The sequence below is a fragment of the Oratosquilla oratoria genome, chromosome 34 (assembly GCF_046742065.1).
Source record: "Oratosquilla oratoria isolate Oo_2021 chromosome 34, ASM4674206v1, whole genome shotgun sequence".
Classification (NCBI taxonomy): domain Eukaryota; kingdom Metazoa; phylum Arthropoda; class Malacostraca; order Stomatopoda; family Squillidae; genus Oratosquilla; species Oratosquilla oratoria.
This window is the reverse complement of record NC_134810.1, coordinates 28,800,533-28,826,650: the sequence shown is the minus strand read 5'-3', so window position 1 is coordinate 28,826,650 and position 26,118 is coordinate 28,800,533. Positions and strand designations below refer to the sequence as shown.

General features: G+C 40.7%; 1 protein-coding gene and 1 long non-coding RNA gene across 8 annotated transcripts in view; one reads left to right on the top strand and one right to left on the bottom strand.

Annotated features, from left to right (window-relative positions):
- The window catches only part of LOC143018152 (uncharacterized), a 322,520-nt gene that overhangs the window by 29,830 nt on the left and 266,572 nt on the right, over nucleotides 1-26,118 (top strand). For all 7 annotated transcript variants that reach the window (XM_076173292.1, XM_076173293.1, XM_076173290.1 and 4 more), the window contains 2 exons: nucleotides 9,461-9,587; nucleotides 18,664-18,747. In XM_076173292.1, coding sequence (XP_076029407.1) covers nucleotides 9,461-9,587; nucleotides 18,664-18,747 — 211 coding nt within the window. The remainder of the gene's footprint in view (nucleotides 1-9,460; nucleotides 9,588-18,663; nucleotides 18,748-26,118) is intronic.
- The window catches only part of LOC143018154 (uncharacterized), a 221,675-nt gene continuing 202,686 nt past the window's right edge, over nucleotides 7,130-26,118 (bottom strand). Inside the window, exon 3 of the long non-coding RNA XR_012965733.1 lies at nucleotides 7,130-7,243. This is a non-coding gene — a long non-coding RNA (uncharacterized LOC143018154). The remainder of the gene's footprint in view (nucleotides 7,244-26,118) is intronic.

The following is a 26,118-nucleotide window of genomic DNA, read 5'->3' as shown; positions in this document are numbered from 1 at the left end:
AGAGTCGGTAAAGCCAGTTTAGGCAGTCTCTCCTCATATGACAAATTTGCAAGTTCAGTTGCCATTTTTGTGGCTGCTCTCTGGATTCTTTCTATTTTCTTTATATTCGTTTTGGTACTGGGTGACCACAGTGTTGCCGCATATTCTAGTCTAGGCCTTATCAGTGTGACCAATGTTTTTTTAATTATTTCATCATCCAAATGTGAATGCCACTTTTATTGATGTTAGAAATTTATAGTATTTTCTGACAATTTTGTTGATCTGTTTATCATAGGACAAGTCGTTTGAGATAATTATGCCTAAATATTTTTCGGATCCCCCTATTTTTACCTCCTTAGTTCCAATTTTATATTGTCCTGACTTTCTATTTTTACTTTTTCCAAACTCCATTATGCTACACTTGTTAAAATTGAAGTCCACGTCCCATTTCAGACTCCAGTTCCATACCTTATTCAGGTCTTCCTGCAGTGATTCACAATCCTTTTCAGTTTTTACTTTCCTTAACAATTTATATGTGTATTTATGTATATATATATATATATGGCAAATGAGTCCAGTGTATACTTCCAAAAAAGTGTATATATATATGTATATATGAATATATGTGTGTGTGTGTATATATGTGTGTATATATATATATATATATATATACACATTATATATATATATATATATATATATACACATTATATATATATATATACACGTGTGTGTGTGTGTATATATATATATACACATATATATATATATATATATATATATATACACATATATATATATATATACACATATATATATATATATACATATATATATATATATATATGTATATGTATATATTTGTGAAGCATGGCAGGAGATTCTCTTTCAAACATATTCTGTTGAAAATGACAGCAAATTCATTAGAAATTAATTTCTTTCGCAAGCTTTCTAGGTTTTGGAAAGTAAATTTCTGAGTAAAAGAAAGGGGAAGAAGCAAATTTCCAATTGACATTGGGAACTTATATTAACACAGGCAATGGTTAGTATAAAAATGAATAAAGACAAAACTTGGAGACTGCTTGGCTGGCACTATTTCGTTGATTTCTCAGTTTAGCCAATTGTCTAAGGCATGAGATTTTGTACTCTGTGGGGTGCTTGTTTCGAACCTCTGTGGGTTGTCAGTGTGTGGGTGTTCTTTGATCTGGCGGCTCTATTATTGTGATCAAATATCTCCTATGTGTGGTTTTCATGCTGGGGAGGAGAGAGAAATCATTAGTTTGTATATTGATAACTGGTTGTAAATCTTTTATAATTACAGCCTCCAAGATAGTCAGATGTTGGAGGTCCTCCACTGCGACCATGATAAATAATACAGAGATCATTGTAGAGGAGAAGGACCTCCTTCTGACTATCTTGAAGGCTGTAATTATAAAAGATTTACAACCCGTTATCAATATACAAACTAATGATTTATCTCTCCTCCCCAGCATGAAACCCACACGTAGGAGAAATTTGATCACAAAAATAGAGCCACCGGATCGGAGAATACCCACACACACAGACAACCCACAGAGGTTCAAAACAAGCACCCTGCAGAGGACAAAATCTCATGCCTTAGACGATCGGCTGGACTGAGGAATCAATGAAATAGTGCCAGCCAAGCAGAGGAGAGTCATTACTGATCTCTCCAAGTTTTGTCTTTATTCATTTTTATACTAAACATTGCCTTCTTTTCATTCCAACTGAAGATGCAGAATGATCTACAAAATGTCTTGGGTTTTTTCTACTGTGTTTTTGTTTATTTTCATTTCTTTTGTGTATAACGTAGATATGTGTCAATATACGTTCCCAATGTCAATTGGAAATTTACTTCTTTCTCTTTTACTCAGAAATCTACATTCCGAAAGCTTGTGAAAGAAATTATTTTCTAATGAAGTTGCTGTCATTTTCAAAAGAATATATGTATATAAAGTGTATATATGTATATTTACCCAGTTGTATTTTGTGGGAAGGGGAGCTATGCTCATGGTGTCCCGCCTTTGTACCTCGCAGTGTCAGTTTGCTTTCAAACTCATGAATGGTTTTTGCACATACTATTTCGTTGTCCAGTTTGTTCCAAGTGTCCACTTCTCTATGTGGAAAACTTTTTTTCTTCAGTTATCTTCTGTAGCTATGTTTCTTGATTTTCTTTCCATGCCCTCTAGTGCTTCTCTTGTCCCAGTTTAGTTAGTCCTCTCTATTGAGTATCTCTGTGCCTTTCATCATTCTGTAGATGGTCAGTAGGTCACCTCTCTTCTTTCCTCCAGTGTCGGTAACTCCAGTTTAGCCAATCTCTCTTCATATGATAAGTTTGCAAGTGCAGGTGCCATTTTTGTTGCTGCTCTCAGGATTCTTTCTATTTTCTTTATATTCTTTTTGGTACTGGGTGACCACAATGTCGCCGCATATTCTAGTCTAGGCCTTATCAATGTAACCAATATTTTTTTTATCATGTCCTCTTCCAAGTATGCAAATGCCACTTTTATTGATCTTAGCAAGTTATAAGACTCCCCGACAATTTTGTTGATCTGTTTGCCATAGGACAAGTCATTTGTGATAATTACACCCAAATCTTTTTCAGATCCTTCCTTCTTTACCTCCTTGGTTCCAATTTTATATTGTCCTGATATTCTGTTTTTGCTTTTTCCAAACTCCATTATGCTACACTTCTTAGTATTAAAGTCCACTTCCCATTTCTGACTCAAGTTCCATACCTTATTTAGGTCTTCCTGTAGACATTCCTTATCAGTTTCTACTTTCCTTAACAGTTTGGCGTCGTCTGCAAAGAAGCTTGTGTAACATTTCACATCCTCATCCATACTCTATCGAGTATCTCTGTGCCTTTCATCAATCTGTAGATGGTCAGTAGGTCACCTCTCTTCTTTCCTCCAGTGTCGGTAACTCCAGTTTAGCCAATCTCTCTTCATATGATAAGTTTGCAAGTGCAGGTGCCATTTTTGTTGCTGCTCCCAGGATTCTTTCTATTTTCTTTATATTCTTTTTGGTACTGGGTGACCACAATGTTGCCGCATATTCTAGTCTAGGCCTTATCAATGTAACCAATATTTTTTTTTTATCATGTCCTTGTCCAAGTATGCAAATGCCACTTTTATTGATCTTAGCAAGTTATAAGACTCCCCGACAATTTTGTTGATCTGTTTGTCATAGGACAAGTCGTTCGTGATAATTACACCCAAATCTTTTTCAGATCCTTCTTTACCTCCTTGGTTCCAATTTTATATTGTCCTGATATTCTGTTTTTGCTTTTTCCAAACTCCATTATGCTACACTTCTTAGTATTAAAGTCCACTTCCCATTTCTGACTCCAGTTCCATACCTTATTTAGGTCTTCCTGTAGTGCTTCACATTCCTTATCAGTTTCTACTTTCCTTAACAGTTTGGCGTCGTCTGCAAAGAATCTCGTGTAACATTTCACATCCTCATCCATGGCATTCAAATAAATACCAAACATTATTGGTGCCAATACAGATCCTTGTGATACTCTACTGATCACTTCTCTCCAATCTGAATATTTTTCTCTGAGCACCACTCACATCTTTATACCAATCAGGAAGTCCTCCATCCATTTTAGTAGGTTCCCTTGTATTCCTCCTTTTTGTTCTAGTTATTTTAGTAATTTTCTGTGTCATACTTTGTCAAAAGCTTTTTGCAAGTCCAGGAAGGCACAATCAGCCCATCCATTCATTTCTTGCACTATGTCTATTAGGCTTGAGTAGAAGCATATTAAGTCTGTGGTGCATGATCTTCCTTGTCTGAACCCAAATTGTCTCGGGTTTATTATGTTGTCTTCCAGATGTTTTACCCATCTATTCTTTATGATCTCACAAATTTTGGCTATAGTGCTTGTTAGTGATACTGGCCTACAGTTGGTAGGTTCTTCCTTGTTTCCTCCTCTATATATTGGTAGAGTGTTAGCATTTTTCCAGTCTGTAGGTATCTTTCCTTCTTTGAGTGAACTAATTATTATATTGTGTATTTTGTCTGTTAGTTCTTCTTTGCATTCTTTTAGAATCTAATTTGCAATTCCATCCGGGCCATGTGATTTTCTGACGTCAAGGTTTGATAGGTGTTCTGATATTTCTTTTTGTGTTGTAAACTCACTCATGGGGGGAGATCGCTTTTTATTATCTTCGTCCCAATTATGTACTTTCTGGTGAAGACAGATTTTAAGTGATTGTTCATGATTTCGGCCATTTCTAATTCTTCTTGGCGTAGTTTCACCATTTCCTGTTTGTTTTTAAGTTTACCATTCACATATCGATAGAATAGTTTGGGTTGCTCTTTGCATTTATCTATAATATCCTTTTCATGGTTCCTTTTCTCCTCTCTTCTCACTTTGACATACTCATTTCTATAGTTTATATAAATATGCCATTTTTTAGGTTTTTTATCTTTTCTCCACCTTTTCCAAGCTCTGTCCCTTCTGTCTTTTGCCTCTGCATCTTTTGTTGAACCAACATTTAATGTACACTCTCGCTTCTGTCTTGGCACATGCCTGTTTACCCCTTCATTGTAATTTTCCATCAATATATTCCATTTCTCTTTCTTTGTCTCTTCCATGTAGAATTTTTCCCAGTTTGCATTCTGGAAGAATTTCTTTAGTTTTGCAAAGTCCATTCTGTTGTACATCAATCTTCCATTCTTATGCTTCTCATTTCTCTCCGTGTCTATTTCTTCCTTTAGTTCAGTTTCAATGAGTACAGGTACTCCTCATTTAACGACCTACTTGGTTAACGACAACTCGGAGTAACGACGGGCTTTATGACAGACCAGTATTCGTTTAACGTAAATCTCCCGAAGTTACGACGTCGTGTACAATAATTTAGTTGGCTGAGGCAAATTTGTATGATGTTATAAATGAACTTGTACGGTGGATATTAGCTGTGAGGTAAAGTGTTCTGAAGCTTAGGTCTACATTACCATCCTGCAAGCTGGAAAAACTACCTGGGGTACAGTATATACCGGTAGTGGTACATTTTTAGTTTCGACCAAGGGCGCAATATAGCAATAGAAAATTAATTATTAATTTTGTAAATTATAATGTATCAAAGTAATATGCAATTTTGTGAGCGGAAATAAAAAAAAAGGTGCTAAAACAAATTTCGTAAGTAACGAAGTCATGTCGGACGAATGGTACACCATGTTTGTTATGATAGATGCCGATGTCGAGGAAATGAAAGGATAAATTCGTCTAACCTAAACTAAACTAACCTAACCTATGCTACCGACTTCGTTCATTAGTATATTTTCTTGTAGCATGGTATTTTTTACTTTCATTTCCGCCCACAAAATTGCATATTACGTTGATACATTTTAATTTACAAAATTAATAATTAATTTTCTATTGTTATATTGCGCCCATGGTCGAAACTAGAAAAATACCCTGGTATTCAATATGGAATGTCAGCATACGCGGATTTGGTCATATACGGTAATTTCGGGAACATAACCACCGTAAATAAACAGTAAATAAAGCTTTAATGTACTGTATAAAAGAGGGAAATACACGAAAATAAAGATACATGTATTGCTGGACATTGTACATACAGTACATGTACGTATATGTATACACTTTCGCTTAACGACCAATTTGGTTAACAACGGCGCGCTGGTCCCAATTGTCGTTGTTAAACAAGGAGTGGTTGTATATGGTCACTCTTTCCAATTGGTGTCATGTAATGGATTTTATCCACAATTTCAGGTTCTGTTGTTAATATTAAATCTAGTTTCGACAGCTCTTCATTGTTTCTGTATCTGGTGTTTTCACTGACCCATTGGGTCATTGTGTATTCCATGGTCATGTCCAGCAGTACATTACCCCACAAGTCGTCTCCTCCTCTCACTGTCATGTTTTCCCAACAAATTTCTTTGCAATTGAAGTCCCCCATAATTACCAGATTACCCCTGCCCATTAGTATCTCATTTAATGATTTCCTTGTATCTTCTAGCATTTTTGTATGTTCGTTCTCCTTCCAAGCGTTCGTTTTTGGGGGCACATAGGTCACCACACACTTTCTACTTTTCAAATTCTTGTCTTCGACTTTTATCATGATCAGTTCAACATTACCTTTGCCCTCTGCAATTTTTGTCACGTTCAAGTCATTCTTGGCCATGAACATGATTCCACCTCCCTGTTTCTTGTCCGTTTTTTATCCAGTAATTATATAGTCCTTGTCCAATATCGATGGATGGTATTTCACCTCTGAGTTTAGTCTCTACAATTCCCATTATGTCTGGTTTTTCTTCTAGCAGGTAATCATTGAGCTTGTTCAGTCCTGAAATTAATCCGTCGATGTTAATATAGGCCACTTTTAATTTTCTTCTTTCTCCATGGGTACAAACGCTAGCATTGAAAAATAGCGAAAAGTTTGGGTGGAAAGTTGTATTTTTCGCATGTTTTGAGTTTAGGGGAAAGTTGGGGCGCCTATAATTTTGCGCCCAAACTTTTCGCGGCCACCGTATATGCATATATATGTGTGTGTGTGTATATATATATATATATACATACATATACCAAGGCTTTTTCCCCCTTACAAGGGGGGTAGCCAAAAAGAAAAAGGCATAAAATCATTCCCACCCATTCCATCCCTGAAAACACTCCACACCCCTCCACCCTCCCTCTTATCTTAGCACCTCCTGGATGACGGGTCATCCCTGCACCTTGTCCACTGCCCTGGGTCAGAAGCAGTGTCGCAAGACACAGCACATCCACAGCAAGGCCGCTTCATTAAATCGGTGACCCCCCCCTCTCCGTCCCCCCATTGCATAAAATGAGAGGACGGGGAGAAATCCCTTCGGGCTGCGTCAAATTTTGCTCACACATATTACCTCACCCACCATCCACCCGCCCATTCCACCTCATGCTATCACAACATCATCCATATACACCATTCTCCATTCTCCCCTGTCTTCTGTCCTCTCCTGTCCTTCCTCAACAGACATTCCCCTCTTCCCCAAAGCCCCCTTCACCCCATCCATCCACCTCATCCTATGACGTCCCCTCATGTTCACTTCCTCCACATCTGCCTTCCACACCTCTTTTATTAGTCTTTCTTCACTCATTCTTTCCATGTGTCCAAACCATCCTAATATTTTTTCATCAACCCTATCTCCCAGCTCCTTTTCCACCTCTGTTCTCCTCCTCACCTCCTCATTTCTCACTCTATCTAGCCTAGTAACCCCCATCATACTTCTCAGACACCTCATCTCAAACACATTCAAACTCCTTCTCTCTTCTTCTCTTATGTTCCATGTTTCTGCCCCATACAGTGCTGTTGGCACAATCACTCCTTCATACAGTCTCCTCTTCGCATCCATTCCCAAATGTCTATTCCTCATTACACTCTTTAATCCACCAAGGCATTTACTCGCTTCTCTCAATCTACATTCTACCTCCACTTTCACTCCACCTTTCCCTGCCACATTCGCACCCAAGTATGTATGTATGTATATATATATATATATATATATATATATATATTATATATATATATATATATATATATATTATATACAGTCGTACGTCGGTACTCGACCGCCTCTATACTCGACCAAATCGGTGCTCGACCAAAAAATTCGAGTAGAAAATGCATCGGACCTCGAACAGATTTTCGGTACTCGACTAGCTCGAACAGCGGGTAAGCGTCAGTTCGACTCAGACCGCCAGCGGAGTAAGACGTACGCAGTTTGTTCGAGTATTTCTTCCCAGATTTACACTTTTTCGTGTTGCTCTAGCCCTTAATAATGGGTCCAAAGAAAGACAGTGATAAGGGGAAAATTGGTTTCGGTGTTCGAACAAATCGGTGCTCGACCACCACCTCAGAACGGATTATGGTCGAGTACCGAGGTACGACTGTATATACATACATACATACATACATACATATACCTTTCAAGGGAGGTAGCCAAAAAGAAAAAGGCATAAAATCCTTCCCACCCATTCCATCCCTAAATACACTCCACTCCCCTCCACCTTCCCTCTTATCTTAGCACCTCATGGATGACTGGTCATCCCTACACCTTGTCCACTGCCCTGGGTCAGAGGCAGTGTCGCAGGTCACAGCACATCCACAGCAAGGCCGCTTCATTAAATCGGTGACCCCATTAAATCTCCGACCCCCCATGCATGAAAGGAGAATTTGTGAAGAAATCCCTTTGGGCTGCGTCAAATTTTGCTCACACGTATTACCTCACCCCCCCCATCCCCCATCCATTCTGCACCTCATGCATTCCATTCCATTCCATTACACAAAATTTGGACACTTTATGTGAGGTGCTTGTCAATTGAGGTTTCACTATATATATACAACCACTCATCGTTTTACGACGACAATTGGGACCAGCGGGCCGTTGTTAACCGAATTGGTCGTTAAGCAAAATTGTATACATATACGTACATGTACTGTATGTACAATGTCCAGCAATACATGTATCTTTATTTTCGTGTATTTTCCCTCTTTTATACAGTACATTAAAGCTTTATTTACTGTTTATTTACGGTGGTTAGGTTCCTGAAATTACTGTATATGACCAAATCCGCGTATGCTGACATTCCATATTGAATACCGGGGTATTTTTTTAGTTTCGACCATGGGCGCAATATAGCAATAGAAAATTAATTATTAATTTTGTAAATTAAAATGTATCAAAGTAATATGCAATTTTATGGGCAGAAATGAAAGTAAAAAATACCATGCTACAAGAAAATATGCTAATGAACGAAGTCGGTAGCATAGGATTGGGACGCCATCTTGTCGTCTGCCAACGTCTCTCACGACGACGACAACGAGGACGAGCCGGATGACATTTAATTTGCAGGTAATGATTTATCAAACACAGGTCAGGTTAGTTTAGTTTAGGTTAGACGAATTCATCATCCTTTTATTTCTTCGACATCGGCATCTATCATAACAAACATGGTGTACCATTCGTCCGACATGACTTCGTTACTTACGAAATTTGTTTTAGCACCTTTTTTTTTTATTTCCGCTCACAAAATTGCATATTACTTTGATACATTATAATTTACAAAATTAATAATTAATTTTCTATTGCTATATTGCGCCCATGGTCGAAACTAAAAATTTACCACTACCGGTATATACTGTACCCCAGGTAGTTTTTGCAGCTTGCAGGATGGTAATGTAGACCTAAGCTTCAGAACACTTTACCTCACAGCTAATATCCACAGTTTAAGTTCAATTATAGAATCATACAAATTTGCCTCAGCCAACTTAATTATCGTACACGACGTCGTAACTTCGGGAGATTTACGTTAAACATCTGTCATAAAGCCCGTCGTAACTCCGCGTCGTCACTAACCAAGTAGGTCGTTAAACAAGGAGTATGTACATGTAAATTAAGTAATGTATCATTGGCCAAATTAAGGTGACTAATTGTATTTATGATTGTTCTTCAGCAGAAAGAGGCGGCCATCTTATAACCGCACATATGATCCTATGGATGAATGGCTGGATAGTCAAGGTCTGTTTCGTAAGCATGTGGCCAAGGATGGGTCATGCTTATTCCGGGCAGTTGCAGAACAGGTATGTAATTGGGTGTTGCTGGGCATTGTTGGAATTCATGTTCTTTTGTATAGACTTAATTGAAATTAGTTTTTATTATTGGTGAGATTTCATAGTAGGTTTATTTTCAGAGCATTGTTTTATTATTTAATAAGAAGATCTGTTTTCCCTCCTTTAGGGATGTTTACCTAAATTGAGTCCTAGAATTTCAAAGATCTGGATTTTGAGAAGGCAGTCTTTTCTTATTTTAATCTTCAAAGTTAAGCTAAAGTAGTTTATATTAATGAAAAGTACAGATGAATTAAAAACTAAATCACACTAATGTATTCTATTCTCTTAGTAAAAACCAATCCTTGTTAAAGATCCATCTGCATGTGTGACCAATTATATACAATTCAAACTATAGCACACATAGCTAGTAGTAATTGCACCAAATTTTGCTCCTTGGTCCCATCCATTAAAAAGCTGTGTTGCATCATGGCTCCAAAAGTAGAACTTAATTATAGAAAAAAAAAAGATACACAAGTCAGGCACATTCTTAGTGTAAAAATAATTTTTTGCTGAAGGCAAACCATTGATATAAGCGACTTGTCATGTGATGTAGTGATGATCATTTTAGGTTGCTACCAAATTTGTTTATATTTATGGTCCCTTGTCCTCCCCTCTGAAAATTAGTGTCAGTGATACAGGTCCAGAGCTTAGAAAAAATTTGAATAATAAATTGCATAACACTTGGTTATCCCATTCATAGGATAAAAGATAATCCTTGCTGAAAATTAATCATTTAAATATGTGACTTGTTATACATGGCCTAGTAGCGACTGTCAAATCATGCAGTTCATGTCCACAATTCTTATTTCTTTAGTCCCATCCTTTCAAAAGTTGGATGATGTGCTATGGTTGACTTTGAGGGCTTTCCTTCTGTTAATTCATGACTGTTTGTGTAGGAAATTGACCAGGATGAAGACAGAGCTGAAACAAAAAGAAAGGTAGCCTCCCTGGTTATATGGACTAAACAATGGAAGTAAGTGAATTTGCAGCCGAGGTAAAATTGAGAAATGTAATCTCCTCCAAAGAGTCAAAGTTTAATGATCAGGAATGAAAGCTGGAACTTAAAATAGCTGCCAGCTTGGCTCAGAAAACAAAATTGATCTACTTCAAAGTGAGAATGAGTATATAAGGAATAATCTCTGTACGCTAAAGGCAAGCAGTGCTAGGATATAGTCAAATGAAGAAAAGTTCAATAAACAGTTTGGAAAGTTTGGTTATCTGTTAAAAAGGATTTGGTAAACTTAGTCATGGAGTAGCAGAGAAGAAAGAACACATGAGGTTCAAAGAAAGAATAGTGAAAGTTATATATTGAAAAAAAAAAATTCTAAAAGATGTAGTTGACAAGATGTATCAACTGTTGGTTGGTGGGAAGACCATGTGAGAGTAGATAAAGTTCTCAAAATACTTCCATTGGTTAAATGTGAGTAACTGAGGACAAGAAAGAGCATTTTCATATGCATCACAGAGACCTTGGCTCTCTGTCAGGTACTTGTATTCAGTTATGCAGTGACTGGCACAGTGAGGATTCCCCTAAAATTTTTGCTTATGTGAACTATGGAAATTAGCCATTTTAAGATGAGAGTGAACATTAGATTTTTTATTATGCTTGAATGGAAGGGGATGCAGGTTATTGAGGCTTTGCAGAGAGGTTATGACAATGATCATGCAATGAAAACAACCAAATACAAGTGGATTCAATGATTCTGGGAAGACCTGGAAGATGATCCTCTTAACAGGAGACCAAGAACATCAAAAAATTATTAAGAGTGATGCTGTTAGGAATCTTATTGAAGAAGACAGAAGAATAACAGTTAATGGAATAGTTTTGACCCTGGGAATATTGTATGGTTCAGTAAGTTCAATTTTTCATGAAGATCTAGGACTGCAAACTTTCTGTGCAATAGGTTCCAAAGGCGTTGCTCCAAATCTGCCAGTTTTTTCCATCCCTGTTCTCAACCATGCCTCATCATTTCTCATTTTATCTATCCTTCCTGACTGTAATTCTAAATTCTCCATGCTTGGATTAGGTCCCCATCTATCACCAAGACTGCAGCATAAAATTGTCCTGGTTACAGAAACAAACTATCCCAGATGCAACCATCACACAGAGGACACTGAACTCCTCATCTTACACTGCACCACCATAGCCATATCCAGAAAACATCACAATAATTCTTCCTCGAGTGATTTCCGGGACAGGCTGGGTGTCCTGCAAGAGACACCTGGAGCAACAGATCGATTGATTTATTTGCAGTGAAAGGGATTGTCCATTCAGTTACTGTTGGATGTTTCATTGATATCTGCAGATCACTTAATGTAGGCATTACATGTTATTTGCAAATACATTACAATTGAAATAGTTGTCATCAAAGAAACTATACACACACATTGGAGCTATGGAACTGTAAGCATCTCATTGTGCTTCGCAGAAGAAAATTATTGGTTATACAACGAAAGGAAGCCTAGTTTGTATTGAATGGGAGGGGAGCAATTGTGGGTGTCCACAATGAAATCTCTGCAGTGCTAGTTAGACATAATAAGAGAAAATGAAGGAAAACAACAATAAGTTTGAATCAGAAGATGACTCGACAGCAGACACATTGAGGGGCACCACACCGAAATACGATATAAACAAGGGATATGAAACTCCAGTGGTAAGACGAATATATTATGAAGAATAGTTTTCAGGCTTTGGTAAGTATGAGAGGAGGAATTTAAGTCAAATCTTGACATAGAAAGGGAAATGAGTAAAAAATAGAAAATTATGGGAGAATGAAGTCATGGACCAAAGGAAAGAAATTGTAGAACCACTTCAATACGGTACTTAAATCTCGCGGGCAGCAACCAATGCCAGACGTATGACGTAACGAAATAATATTCGCATCATAAAATATAGTCGCCGCTTATATCGATCGTTCTCTCTTTCACCCGCGAATTTTGAAACCACAGAGAATGGGATTCCGGGCGCATTTGGGAGAATGTAAAAACACAGGGGCGACTACAATAAATATAATCAAGACGCCGATATGGCAGCGTCGCGAATCCACTTGCTCCTCATGACGCCTACGTGTGCGGCACCGTATGGAAGGGGTTAATGGATTGCTTAGCGCAAGCTAACATAGAGGTTTTCAACCCAAGAAAAACAAACTCAGAACTAAGAACTGGACTTATGGTAATGAAAATTGATATAATAGAGGTTAATTAAGCGTGAAAATGAAAATAGGAAAATTAATAATCCTACCAATAGTGGAAAAAAAAAAAAGAGGTAAATAACAAAATACAGAGTGAATGGTTTGAGGCAAAGGTGGGACTTCGTCATGGATGTGTTATGTCACCCTGGCTGTTCAATCTTTACATGGATGGGGTGGTGTGAGAGGTGAATGCAAGGGTAGTGGGTCGGGTTGGAGATGATTAAAGAAAATGGTGAAAGGTGGGAGGTGAGCCAGTTGTTGTTTGCTCATGACACTGCACTTGTAGCAGGATCAGAGGAAGGATTGAGGAAGTTAGTGACAGAGTTTGAGAAGATGTGTGAAAGAAGGAAGCTGAAGATAAATGTGGGCAAATGTAAGGTGATGAGATGTACAAGGGGAGAGAGTGACAGCAGGCTGGAAGTGAGCATTAACCCCTTCCATACGGTGACGCCTACATAGGCGTCATGAGGAGCAAGTGGGTACGCGAGGCTGCCATATCGGCGTCTTGATTATATTTATTGTAGTTGTACCTGCGTGACCCCCATACTCTGTAAACTGGCTTCATCATATTTTCTATGGTTATCAAAATTCACGGGTGAAAGAGAACGAGCAATACAGGGGTTACTTTATTTTTTATGATGCGAGTATTATGACACAATATCTGGGCCTGCGAGATTTTGGCCCAGAGTGAAGGGGTTAAGGGTGAAAGACTGGAGGAAGTGGATAGTTTTAGATACAGTACTACAGTACTTGGGTGTGAATGTGGCAGGAAAAGGAAGAGTGGGGGTGGAGGTAGAATGTAGATTGAGAGAAGCAAGTAAATGCCTTGGTGGATTGAAAAGTGAATGAGAAATAGACATCTGGGAATGGATGCTAAGAGGAGGTTATATGAAGTGATGGTGCCAACAGCATTGTATGGGGCAGAAACATGGAACATGAGAGAGGAAGATAGGAGTTTGAATGTGTTTGAGATGAAATGTCTGAGAAGTATGATAGGGGTTACTAGGCTGGATAGAGTGAGAAATAAGGAGGTGAGGAGGAGAACAGGGGTGGAGGTCCTGGAGCTGCAACGTCTACGTCGTGGGACCACCCCCCAACCCCAAGAGTTGGGGGCCAATCAGCAGCAACTACCCCTGGCCATCAGCTCTACGCAGATGGCACCGATCCCCAAGGAGGAGCTACGCCTACCTGGGGGAGTACCACAATCCTTTTTTTCCAACACACAATGTTACGTTTTTTCTGCACTGAGGGGTCATTTTCCGGCGATCACCCCTCTTCTTCTACTTTTAGCCGGAGATGTAGAGAGCAATCCTGGGCCCACCACAAAATACACATGCCCAACATGCTCTAAACCCATTACTTCGAGCAGACAGACAAAGGGCTCAGTTCAGTGCAATATGTGCAAAAACTGGGCCCACCTCACTTGTACAACACTTGCTGACACAAACCAATACACAAACACTTGGACATGTTCTACCTGCCCTCCAGTAACCCCAATCCCACCTCCCCAACCACAGCCAACACCCTTACCCACTCCCAATTTCCCTTTGCCCTTACCCCCGATTAGTACTCCCCTTCCTTTGTCCCCGATCTCTCCTTTCCCCACCTCTGACCCAGATCCTACACCTTCCCCACTACCACCCCAACCTCAACCCCAAACGGCAACATACAACACATACAAAACACACAACATCAACATATTACAATACAACATTGACGGTATTAACACTAAAAAACATGAACTTGAACACTTTCTTAAACAACACAACATACACATTGCAATTCTACAAGAAACAAAATTAAGACACTCACACAAAACACCATCATTTCATAATTACACCACCATCAGACAAGACCGGACTGACGGCAATGGCGGTGGACTCATCACCCTGATCCACCATTCCATCTGTTTTGTGGACACAAGTGCCACAACCAAAATTCTCCTCCCTACCACAGATAACACAACAGAAACCCAATCCATTCGTATCCGCACAGGCAACAATTCAACACTAACAATAGTTAACATGTACATTCCCCCCCAATCATCCCCCACAGTTCCAAACACCTTCAGACCTCAACTTAGCCAACTAACCTCAATCCCCAACCTGATCATGGGTGGTGACTTCAACGCCAAGTCGTCTGCCTGGTTTGTCGACAACCCTGACACAGACAGAGGGCTTGATATACAGACTCAATTCGACTCATTGACTATCATGAACAACACGCATAATCATACACATATCCCATACCAAGCCCTCTACACTCCCTCCTCTCCTGATATCACCTTTTGCTCCCCCTGCCTAACCCCAACAACATCATGGAGAGTGGTCGGAGCCCTTGGTTCTGACCACCTTCCAATCATCATCACCACCAAAACAAGATGCACCCCAGCTGGCCACAGACACACTTACACCAATTACAAGAGAGCTAACTGGGAAGCCTTTAATGAAGAGACAGAACAACATTTTGAAACACTTAACAGTACACCAATCACAAACATAAACAATGCTGTGCACGCTTTTAATACAATCATACAAAACGCAGACAAGAGATACATCCCTAGAGGCAACAGAAAATCACACAACCCCAACTTCACACCAGAAATCCAAGGCCTCATCAGACAACGTGACACACTTAAACACGATACCCCCACACCTATCCCTCAAAACATAGCAGACCAAATACAAACACTAAACACTGTGATTGCCAACAAAATACATGAACAAAAAACACAAAATTGGCAAAACTTTATCAATACACTTGATCACAAAACAAACACCAGCAAATTGTACAAAACACTCAACAGCATCACACTATCCAACACTAACACTACACGCTCTCACGCAGCAATAATCACAACAACAGATAATCTACCCTCAAACAGACAACAAGCAAACGCACTCATACGTCATTTTGCACAGACGAGCCATCTTACATCTCACCCTGACGACCGACGCACCATTCGACGTAAGAAAGACTTTCCCACAGACTCAGACTATACACCCTTCATAGACAGTCAGACAAAACTCATAATGCATAGTCTCAAGCACTCATCTGCCTGTGGCCCTGATAACATAAGCAACATCCACCTAAAACACATTGGACCACAAGGTATACACGCACTCACAAACATTGCAAACTACAGCTATTCACACAACACTATACCCGACATCTGGAAGCATGGTAAAATAATCACCATTCCAAAACCGAACAAAGACCCAACAATCCCAACATCGCACTGCCCAATCACACTTCTCTGCACCCCCTCTAAAGTCATTGAATGCCTAATACTTAAACTTGTCACACCATATATTCCCCTTGCTGACTCACAACACGGTTTTAGGCCACTACACTCCACAAACACTCTTCTGACAAACCTCACACAAAGAATTTTAGATGGCATCAATTCAGATAGGCCCCACCACAGAACACTTCTTATAACATTGGACATTAGTAAAGCTTTTGATGCTATCCCCCGCCACAACCTAACAAATAAAATATATAACACAGACATGCACAATAACACCAAAAGATGGCTGGCCAATTATCTGGCAGGCAGGAATGCTCATGTGTCATATAATGGCCAATCATCGCACATCAGAAACATTAAGAACGGAGTACCACAGGGCTCAGTTCTATCCCCCACATTATTTAATCTATACATGCATGACTTACCCACGCCAGACACCTCAGAAATACAAATCTCTTCCTACGCAGACGACATAACAATCACATGCACACATCGTAACACAGACAAAGCTGCAGAAACAATCCAGCCTTACCTTGACACACTCAACACATGGTTCATCACAAACAGACTCAAAATAGCTCCAACCAAATCTACAGCAACACTTCTCACCAACTGGACAAAAGAACACAAATACATACCTCATCTCTACATCAACAACACTCTAATACCACACACAAACACACCGAAAATTCTTGGTGTAACATACGATACATCCATGTCTTTCAAACAACACCTCACAAACATAAAAAACAAATGCACACCTAGACTTAACGCACTTAAGTCAATCACTGGAACAACATTTGGACAAAACAAAGAAACTAATATAACAATATACAAACAATGCATACGCTCAGTGATGAATTATGCGAGTCCTGCATGGGCTCCTAATCTCAGTGAGACACACCACAACACCCTTCAAATCATACAAAACAAAGCCCTAAAAACAATTACAGGCTGCACAAATACATCACCTACAGACCACTTACACCATGAAACAAAAGTCCTCAAAGTCAAGGACCACCTCGACATGAGAGGCACACAAACACTTGCTGCAGCCACCACAAACACATCACACCCGCTACACTACATAGCAGAACACCCACACACACCAAGAAACATTAAAACTACACCCATAGACCTTTATTACACACAGATACTCTCTTCTCTTCCTCCACAACCACCAAATACCAGCCTCCGGAAACATATTCATAATCATATCACTCACCGCTCCATTAACACACTGAAAGACAACACACTGCTACATGCCAGACCCCCTGATATCCACCCTTCTGAATCCTCTCTCCCACGTAAGGACAGAGTCCACTTGGCCAGACTGCGATGCGGTCACCACCCAGCACTTCTAAGCTACCAGAAGAGGCTGGACGACCGTGTTGTGAACAGCTGCCCAGGATGTAACACTTCACCCCATACCATACAACACATAATGGAAGACTGCATTATACACAATCATGCACGCAAACAACACAACATACACTCTATAAAGGATTTGTGGGAAAACCCAGTTTCGGCTGTGGCCTTCCTTGGGGAGACGGGACTGCTCGGACAGACAGTCTAGGGAACGACAACAACAACAACAACAACAACAGGGGTGGAAAAGGAGTTGGGAGATAGGGTTAATGAAAGAATATTAGGATGGTGTGGACATATGGAAAGAATGAGTGAAAAAAGATTAGTAAAAGAAGTGTGGAAGGAGTGAATATGAGGGGGTGTCCTAGGATGAGATGGATGGATGGGGTGAAAGGGGCATTACAAAAGAGAGGAAGGACGGGACATGGAAAGAATGAATGAAGATGATTAGTAAAAGGAGTGTGGAAGGCAGAGGTGGAGGGAGCGAATTTGAGGGGACTACTGAGGATGAGATGGATCAATGGGATGAAGGGGGCTATGAGCAAGAGGGGAATGTCTGTTGTGCAAGGAAGGGAGAAGGCAGGAGAGGGAGATGAGTGGGGAGTGGCTGTATATAGATGATGCTGTTATGCAAGTAATGGAGGGGCGAGGAGTGGGGAGTAGGGGATGCTTATGTGTGAATGATATTTTGATGCAGCCCCAAAGGACTTCTCCCTGTCTTTTTCTGTATGAGGGGGTCACTTAGTGAAGTGGCCTTGTTGTGGATGTAAAGTGTCTTGCTGCATTGTGTTTGACCCAGAGCAGTGGGTGGGATACAGGGATGACCCATCATCCATGAGGAGCTAAGATGAGAGGGAGGAAAGGGTAGTGGAGGGGAGTGGAATGGGTGGGAGTAGGTATGTACCATTGACCATTTTAATAGTGACCAAGTTGAGGATGTCAAGAAGTGCTAAGGGTTGGAGAAAGGTGGTGATGAATGAATCAATCAATGTGTTGCCTTGTATCTCTCTTGCAGAAGACCTGCAACCTCCAAGAATCCAGCAACAGCCTCTGGTCAGGACCATAAATTATGTAGAGAAGAGATACTATGTTATTGTCCATGTACTGCTACATTTATAATGATAATGAGAGATGCATAAGGTGCACACCACCACTTTATACTCTTGTACAGTAATTGAAAGATTTTGAATGTAATTTGGAAGTCTAATCAATATAAATTGTTAACTGTATATTGCAGATCTTCATGACCCAGACTGTGCATACAAAGGTGCGAGAGGCTTGCCTCAGCTACATCAATCTGCACAAAGAGCAGTTTAAAGAGGTGAGCAATCCTATTTTAGAAGTGAATTGGAAATGTAAGAATTTATCATTTATGTTTATTATTTTTTATTTCTCAGGAGAAAGGGGTATCTTGGGAAGGATGCAAAGAATAATTTTACATACAAGCATATTTAGAATCCAAAAAAGATGAGGAATCCAAATGTAAAGAGAAAATTATATGAAAGAATAATTGTACATACAAGCATATTTAGAATCCAAATGCAAAGAGAAAATTGTATGAAAGAATAATTGTACATACAAGCATATTTAGAATCCAAAAAAGACGAGGAATTCAAATGTCAGAATTTTAGAACTCTAGATTGAAAAATAAAAAATTCCACTTTAGCAAAAATTTGAGGTCAAGATTTGACCTCTGGGGTATCAGAATTGAAAGAATTTTGTAGATTAAAAAAAATATGAATGGTTGATGGACAATGTATAAATATGATGCTCACTTGTGTGTTAATTATATGAAAAATACTAGCATAAACAAATTTTTGTTTCCTGATTCTAATAGCCAAAGATATGCCTTAATTTGAAGCTTGCTGGCTGAGCGGGTTGGAGTGTCATTATTTGCGGTGAAGGTTGAGGGGATGGCGGTTTGAATCCTGCCACCAGCAAAGTTGAACCAGGGGCATGGTTCATTAAATTCCATGCTACAAAGTCCTCTGTAAGAGCACTGCCCTAGCCTTCTGATGGGAGAGTTTGTGATGTTAAACCATATCTTCATCATCATAATTTTTTACCCCAAATTTTTGCTTAAGTGGTATTTTTTCAAGCTTTGAAGTTTTAAAACTCTGATATTTGGATTTTTTGTCTTTTTCTGATTCTAAATATATATATATACATTTATGACTTTTATCACCCAAGTTATTGGTTGCCAAATGTTGGTGCCCTCTCATCATATGACCTCAAAATATCTGAAGTCATATCTCCTGAATGGTTGTTTGGATTGATTTTTAAATTTAAGAAATGTGTTTAGGTTCCTATAACTATGAACCAAATTTCAGCAAAATTGGAGAGAGAATAATAATGATGATAGTAATTTTATTTGGCATTGAATCTATATACATGAAGTGCAGATAAAGAAAAGAATGCATAGTTCAAAATAACAATTACAAATACGGAGGATAACACAAAAAAGCATGTCAGCTTATTTCTATTGAGGGTGTTATTTGATTTTTTAGGCGATCACACAGCCTGCTTTCCACCTTCCTCTCACTGCCTTCTCTCCCTCTCTCCTTCCCCTCCCTCACTCTCTCCCTCACTCTCTCCCTCCCTCCTCCCCTCACTCACTCTCTCCCTCCTCCCCTCCCTCACTCTCTCCCTCCTCCCCTCCCTCACTCTCTCCCTCCTCCCCTCCCTCACTCTCTCCCTCCTCCCCTCCCTCACTCTCTCCCTCCTCCCCTCCCTCACTCTCTCCCTCCTCCCCTCCCTCACTCTCTCCCTCACTCTCTCCCTCCTCCCCTCCCTCACTCTCTCCCTCCTCCCCTCTCTCCCTCCTCCCCTCCCTCACTCTCTCCCTCCTCCCTCCTCCCCTCCCTCCTCCCCTCCCCCACTCTCCCTCCTCCCCTCCCTCACTCTCCCTCCTCCCCTCCCTCACTCTCCCTCCTCCCCTCCCTCACTCTCCCTCCTCCCCTCCCTCAATCTCTCCCTCCTCCCCTCCCTCAATCTCTCCCTCCTACCCTCCCCCACTCTCTCCCTGTCTCCCCTCCCTCACTCTCTCCCTCCTCCCCTCCCTCTGTCTCCCCTCCCTCACTCTCTCCCTCCGTCTCCCCTCCCTTGCTCTCTCCCTCCATCTTCCCACTCTCCTCTCCCATCTTTCCTCTCTCCATCCATTGCCCTTCCTCTCTTCCTCCTCCCCCTCTCCCTCCCTCTCTTCCTCCTCCCCCTCTCCATCCCTCTCTTCCTCCTCCCCCTCTCCCTCCTCCCCCTCTCCCTCCCTCTCTTCCTCCTCCCCCTCTCCCTCCCTCCCTCTCTCCCCCTCTATTCCTCTCTCCCTCCTCCCCTCCATCCCTCTCTCCCTCATCCCCTCCCTCCCTCCCACTCTCCTTCTTCCCCTCCATCCTTCCCTCTCCCTCGTCCCCTCCATCCCTCTCTCTCTCACTCTTTTCCCTCCCTCCCTTGTCCCCACCATCCCACCCTCCCTTGCCCCACCATCCCACCCACCTCCCCTCCCTCCCTCTCACCCCCTCCATCCCTCTCTCCCTCCTCCCCTCCATCCCTCTCTCCCTCATCCCCTCCAACCTTCCTCCCTCCCTCCCTCATCCCCTTCCTACCTCCTCCCTTCCCTCTCTCCTCCCTTCCCTCTCTCCATTCCCCCCTCCCTCCTGCTCTCCCTCTCTACCTCCCTACCTCCCCTCCCACCCCTTTACCCCTTCTCTATTACCTCCCTCTTTCTTTCACTCTTTCCCTCATTCTCCCCACCCCCATCCCTCACTTCTTCTTTCTCCCTTCCATCCCCCCTTCCTCATCCTTCCCCTTGTCACCCCTTCCTCCTTCACTTCCTCCTGCTCCCCCTCCCTCCTCCCCTCTCTCCTTCACGTCCTCCCTTCTTTCTCTTCCTCCAAACTTCACCCCTTCATCCCTCTCTCCCTTCCATCCCTCACTCCCCCTCCCCTTCTCTCTCTTTTCATTCAAGATTTCTTTACTATTATATGTCTGCATTTCTCATTTCCATACTTTCCTTTCATCCCATCCCATACCACATCCTGTCTCACACCACCTATTCCACACCATTTATCCCACACCCCCACATAGCCTCCTATTTCTCTTGTCTTCTCTTTCCAACAGCTAGTAGTATATGCTGACAAATTTTGGTAATTACTTCTGGTTATTTAAAAGGTAACCACTCTGTAAATAGGAGGTGTTTGACTTTACCAGAATTAGTTTTTAGTACTTCCTAAAGGCAGTAATAGCTTAAAAAAAAAATCCATTGTAATTTGAAATTACTGATCCAATGCCCAAAACACAGTCTGCTCCAGCCATTCTTGTAAAATCTACCTGTGGCACTACCTACCTCACAGTGACATTATAGGTTTTGTTTGTTCTTCATGCATTGTGATCATGTTGAGTGCCATAGGGTATCTGATATAGAATTTAGACTATTGTGTCTCGAAAATGATGGATGAAAATGGTGAACCATCAAAGAAGAAAATGGGGAAGAAGAGTGGGAAGTGTTATGTGTGGAACTGTAGCAAAAGCTGTGATAAAGACAGAGTTGGCATGTTAAGTTTTCCAAAGCTGGACAAGGAAGCAGCCAGACATGCAGTGTGGATATGTGTTGTGAAGCATTCTTGAGACAATTTTAGTTACTATGCAAGCTTGTTTATTTGTTCAGGCCATATCCCTTAGGAATCATTTGCAATAACCCATAACTATGCTGTCTATCCCAGTGTGGGCCATGGCTGTAGTTGGAGATATTTAGGGAGTTGACACTACTCTCAAAAGATAATGAAAAACTCAATATCACAAGAATCATCTGTTTAGCTACAGGAGGTCATTGTTAATTGAAATGGATTGGGTCGGTAGTAGTTTATGAACGTTGTGGATGAGCTGGCTCGAGAAACTGGTTCTTCTAAATGAATGATAAGAGCAGGATCTTTTATTTGAGAGCCATTTAAGGTGTTGGAATGGTCAAACCATCAGTGAAGTTAGGGCTTCCGACTTAACTTATAATTATGTAATTTGATTTATGTAAAACTGCATAAAACACCATAATTAAGATTTTTAGACATGGACCAAGATGAAAAATTATTTGTATTACATTGTAGAAATCATTGTTTACAAACCTGGTGGCATTTAGGAGGCATAGTTTGAATGTGCAGGATTTTGTGTGGGAGCACAATGCAAAATTATTGAATGTTTCTTGTGTACTACCTTGCTTTTTTGAGTGCTCAAAAATAAGGACTGAACCAATATGCACATGGTAAGCACAAATGATGTACCAATATGAAAACTTCTTCAGAGAGAGATTCTGGTTGAAATTGGTAGCCCATAACTGCTCTCCATCTACCCACACATCTTTGTTATTGTCAGAGATATTTAGGAAGTTGAGACTACTTTCATACATACGTATAACAAAGGCCTTTTCTCCCTTACAAGGGAAGCAATAAAAAAACAAAGGCATAGAAACCACTCCCACCCATTCCATCCCTACATACTCCACTCCCCTCTACCCTCTTCCCTCCCTCTTATCTTAGCACCTCCTGGATAACAGGTCATCCCTGCACCTTGTTCACTGCCCTGGGTCAGAAGCAGTGTTGAAAGACACAGCACATCCACAGCAAGGCTGCTTCATTAAATCAGTGACCACCCCTCTCTGTTCCCTCATGCAGAAAAGGAGATGGGGAGAAATTCTTTCGGGCAGCATCAATTTATTTCTCATACATACTCCCTCACCCCCCATCCCCCACCCCCACCTACTCCCCCTCATGCATCACAGCATTATTCATACACAACCATTCTCCATTCATCCCTATCTTCTGGCCTCTCCCATCCTTCTTTAACAGACATTCCCCTCTCTCCCAATATCCATCCATCTCATCCTAGGTTACCCCTTCATGTTCATTCCATTCACTTCTGCCTTCCACACCTCTTCTACTAATCTTTCTTCACTCATTCTTTCTGTGTCCAAACTATCCCAATATTCTTTCATCAACCCTATCTACCAACTCCTTTTCCACCCCTGTTCTCCTCCTCACCTCATTTCTCACTATCCAGCCTAGTAACCCCTATCATACTTCCCAGGCACCTCATCTCAAATACATTCAAACTCCTCTCTTCTTCCCATGTGTTCCATGTTTCTGCCCCATACAGTGCTGTCGGCATAATCACTCCTTCATACAATCTCCTCTTGGCATCCATTCCCAAATGTCTGTTCCTCGGTACACTTTTTAATCCTCCAAAGCATTTACTTGCTTCTCTCAATCTACATTCTACCTCCACCCCCACTCCACCCTTTCCTGCCACTTTCGCATCCAAGTATCTAAATCTATCCACCTCCTCCAGTCTCTCTCCCTTAATACTCACTTCCAATCTGCTACTACTCTCTCCCCTTGTACATCTCATCACCTTATTTTTGCCCACATTTATCTTCAACTTCCTTCTTTAACACACCTTCCCAAACTCTGTCACTAACTTCATCAATCTCCTCAGATCCTGCCTGTCATCAGCAAACAACTGGCTTATCTCCCACTTTTCTCAATTTTTTTTTTAACCATTTCCAATCCCTGACCCAGTACCCTTGCATTTACCTCTTGCACCACCCCATCCATGTATAAATTGAACAGCCAAGGCGACATAACACATCCCTGGTGAAGTCCCACCTTTACCTCGAACCACTCACACTCTCCATTTCTAATCCTAACACAAGCTCTACTACTCTCGTAAAAACTCTTGACTGCTCTTAACCCCTTCCATACGGTGCCGCACACGTAGGCGTCATGGGGAGCGAGTGTATTCGCGAGGCTGCCATATCGGCGTCTTGATTATATTTATTGTAGTCGCCCCTGTGTTTTTACATTCTCTCAAATGTGCCCTGAATCCCATTCTCTGTGGTATTCAAAATTCGCGGGTGAAAGAGAGAACGATCGATATAAGCGGTGACTATATTTTATGATGCGAGTATTATTACGACACGTCGTACGGCTGGCATTGGCTGCTGCCACTGAGATCTAAGTCCATGACGCCTACGTGTGCGGCACCGTATGGAAGGGGTTAACAGCTTTCCTCCTATCCCATATATATGCAAAACCTCCCACAGTGCCTTCCTGTCTACCCTGTCGTAAGCCTTTTCCAGGTCCATTAAAGCCCTAAATACATCCATACCTTTTCCTATAGCTTTCTCACATATCTGTAACTACCTGCCCTAATCAACACTGTTCCTCACCAATGGGACCTTTCGCAGTCAGGCTCACAGATTCCTAATAGCGCTAGAATTTTCAATTGTCTCGGATTTCACGAGGCAAAGGGGTGACTTAGCTAATTTAGAAACCGATATTTAAAAAAAAGAAAAAGATACAACATAAATTGGTGCATAAGTGTATTTAAAATTAAAAACATGACTCTTAATGTTATAATTTTTACTCACTGGTGTGTGATAAGGCTTTGTTGATTTAATTATAAGATAAAACTAAAAATAGGTAATTATTTTTACTGAAGTATGAGCAGCAAAAATAAGAGGAAGTTGATTTCGGTTTGTGCATTTTATCTGAGAGTGTTGAAAAATAATGGATATCACTGTCACGTCCTGTATATGAAGATAATCGGTGAGATAAAAGATAACATCAGTGGTGGCGGATGTACGAGTATACTGAAGTGAATGACGTTTGTATAAACAATAGCCTCTTAGATCTGCTGGGAGCTATTTTCAAACAAATATGACTAATTTTACGTGTGCCGTGGCAGACTGCACATCAGATTCAAGAAGCCGAGGGTTAGTAATCATACCGAAAAAATTAAGTCTTCGATGCAAAATTATATTTTCTATACATACAAGGATTTGCCTATTGCTTGGTGCATTCAAATAAAAGTATATATTAGTATACGTCCATTGAAGTCGGTAGAAAATGACAAATTGCTTGACTTGATACAATTATAGGCTGTTTTACGAATATCTGTAATTATAAATAGAGGCTCAAATAATGCTATATGCTGTTTGCAATCATGAAATTAATTGACTTAAATTTCAGACACAATAATGTACAACAATACACCTCTGTAAACTTATAATACTTACCCAAATAAGTATTTATTTTCCGGCAAGAATTACAAAATCTGGCGGTGTCTGGTATCAAATCACTCACTACGAAAGGTCCCATTATTCCCTCCATTCCTCTCCTAATCCTCCCAATCAAAACCCACCCATAAGCCTTCCCAAGTACATTTAACCCCTTCCATACGGTGCCGCCTACGTAGGCGGCATGAGGAGCAAGTGGATACGCGAGGCTGCCATATCGGCGTCTTGATTATATTTATTGTAGTTGCCCCTGCGTAATGACATACTCTCTAAACTGTCTTCATCACATTTTCTATGGTTATCAAAATTCACAGGTGAAAGAGAGAACGATCGATATAAGCGGTGACTATTTTTTATGATGCAAGTATTATGACGAAACATTGTACGTCTGGCAGCTAATGCTGCCCGCGGGATTTTGGCCTGTAGTGAAGTGGTTAACAAGCTGATCCCTCTGAAACTTTTACACTCACACTTGTCCCCTTTTCCCTTGTAAAATGGAGCTATACAGGGACTCCTCCAGCACTTTACCCTTTCTTAAACACTAGATAACCTCACCAGCCAGTCTACCATCACTGTACCTCCTTTTAATAGACATTCTACATGGCATCCATCCAACCCAGGTGCCTTACCTGC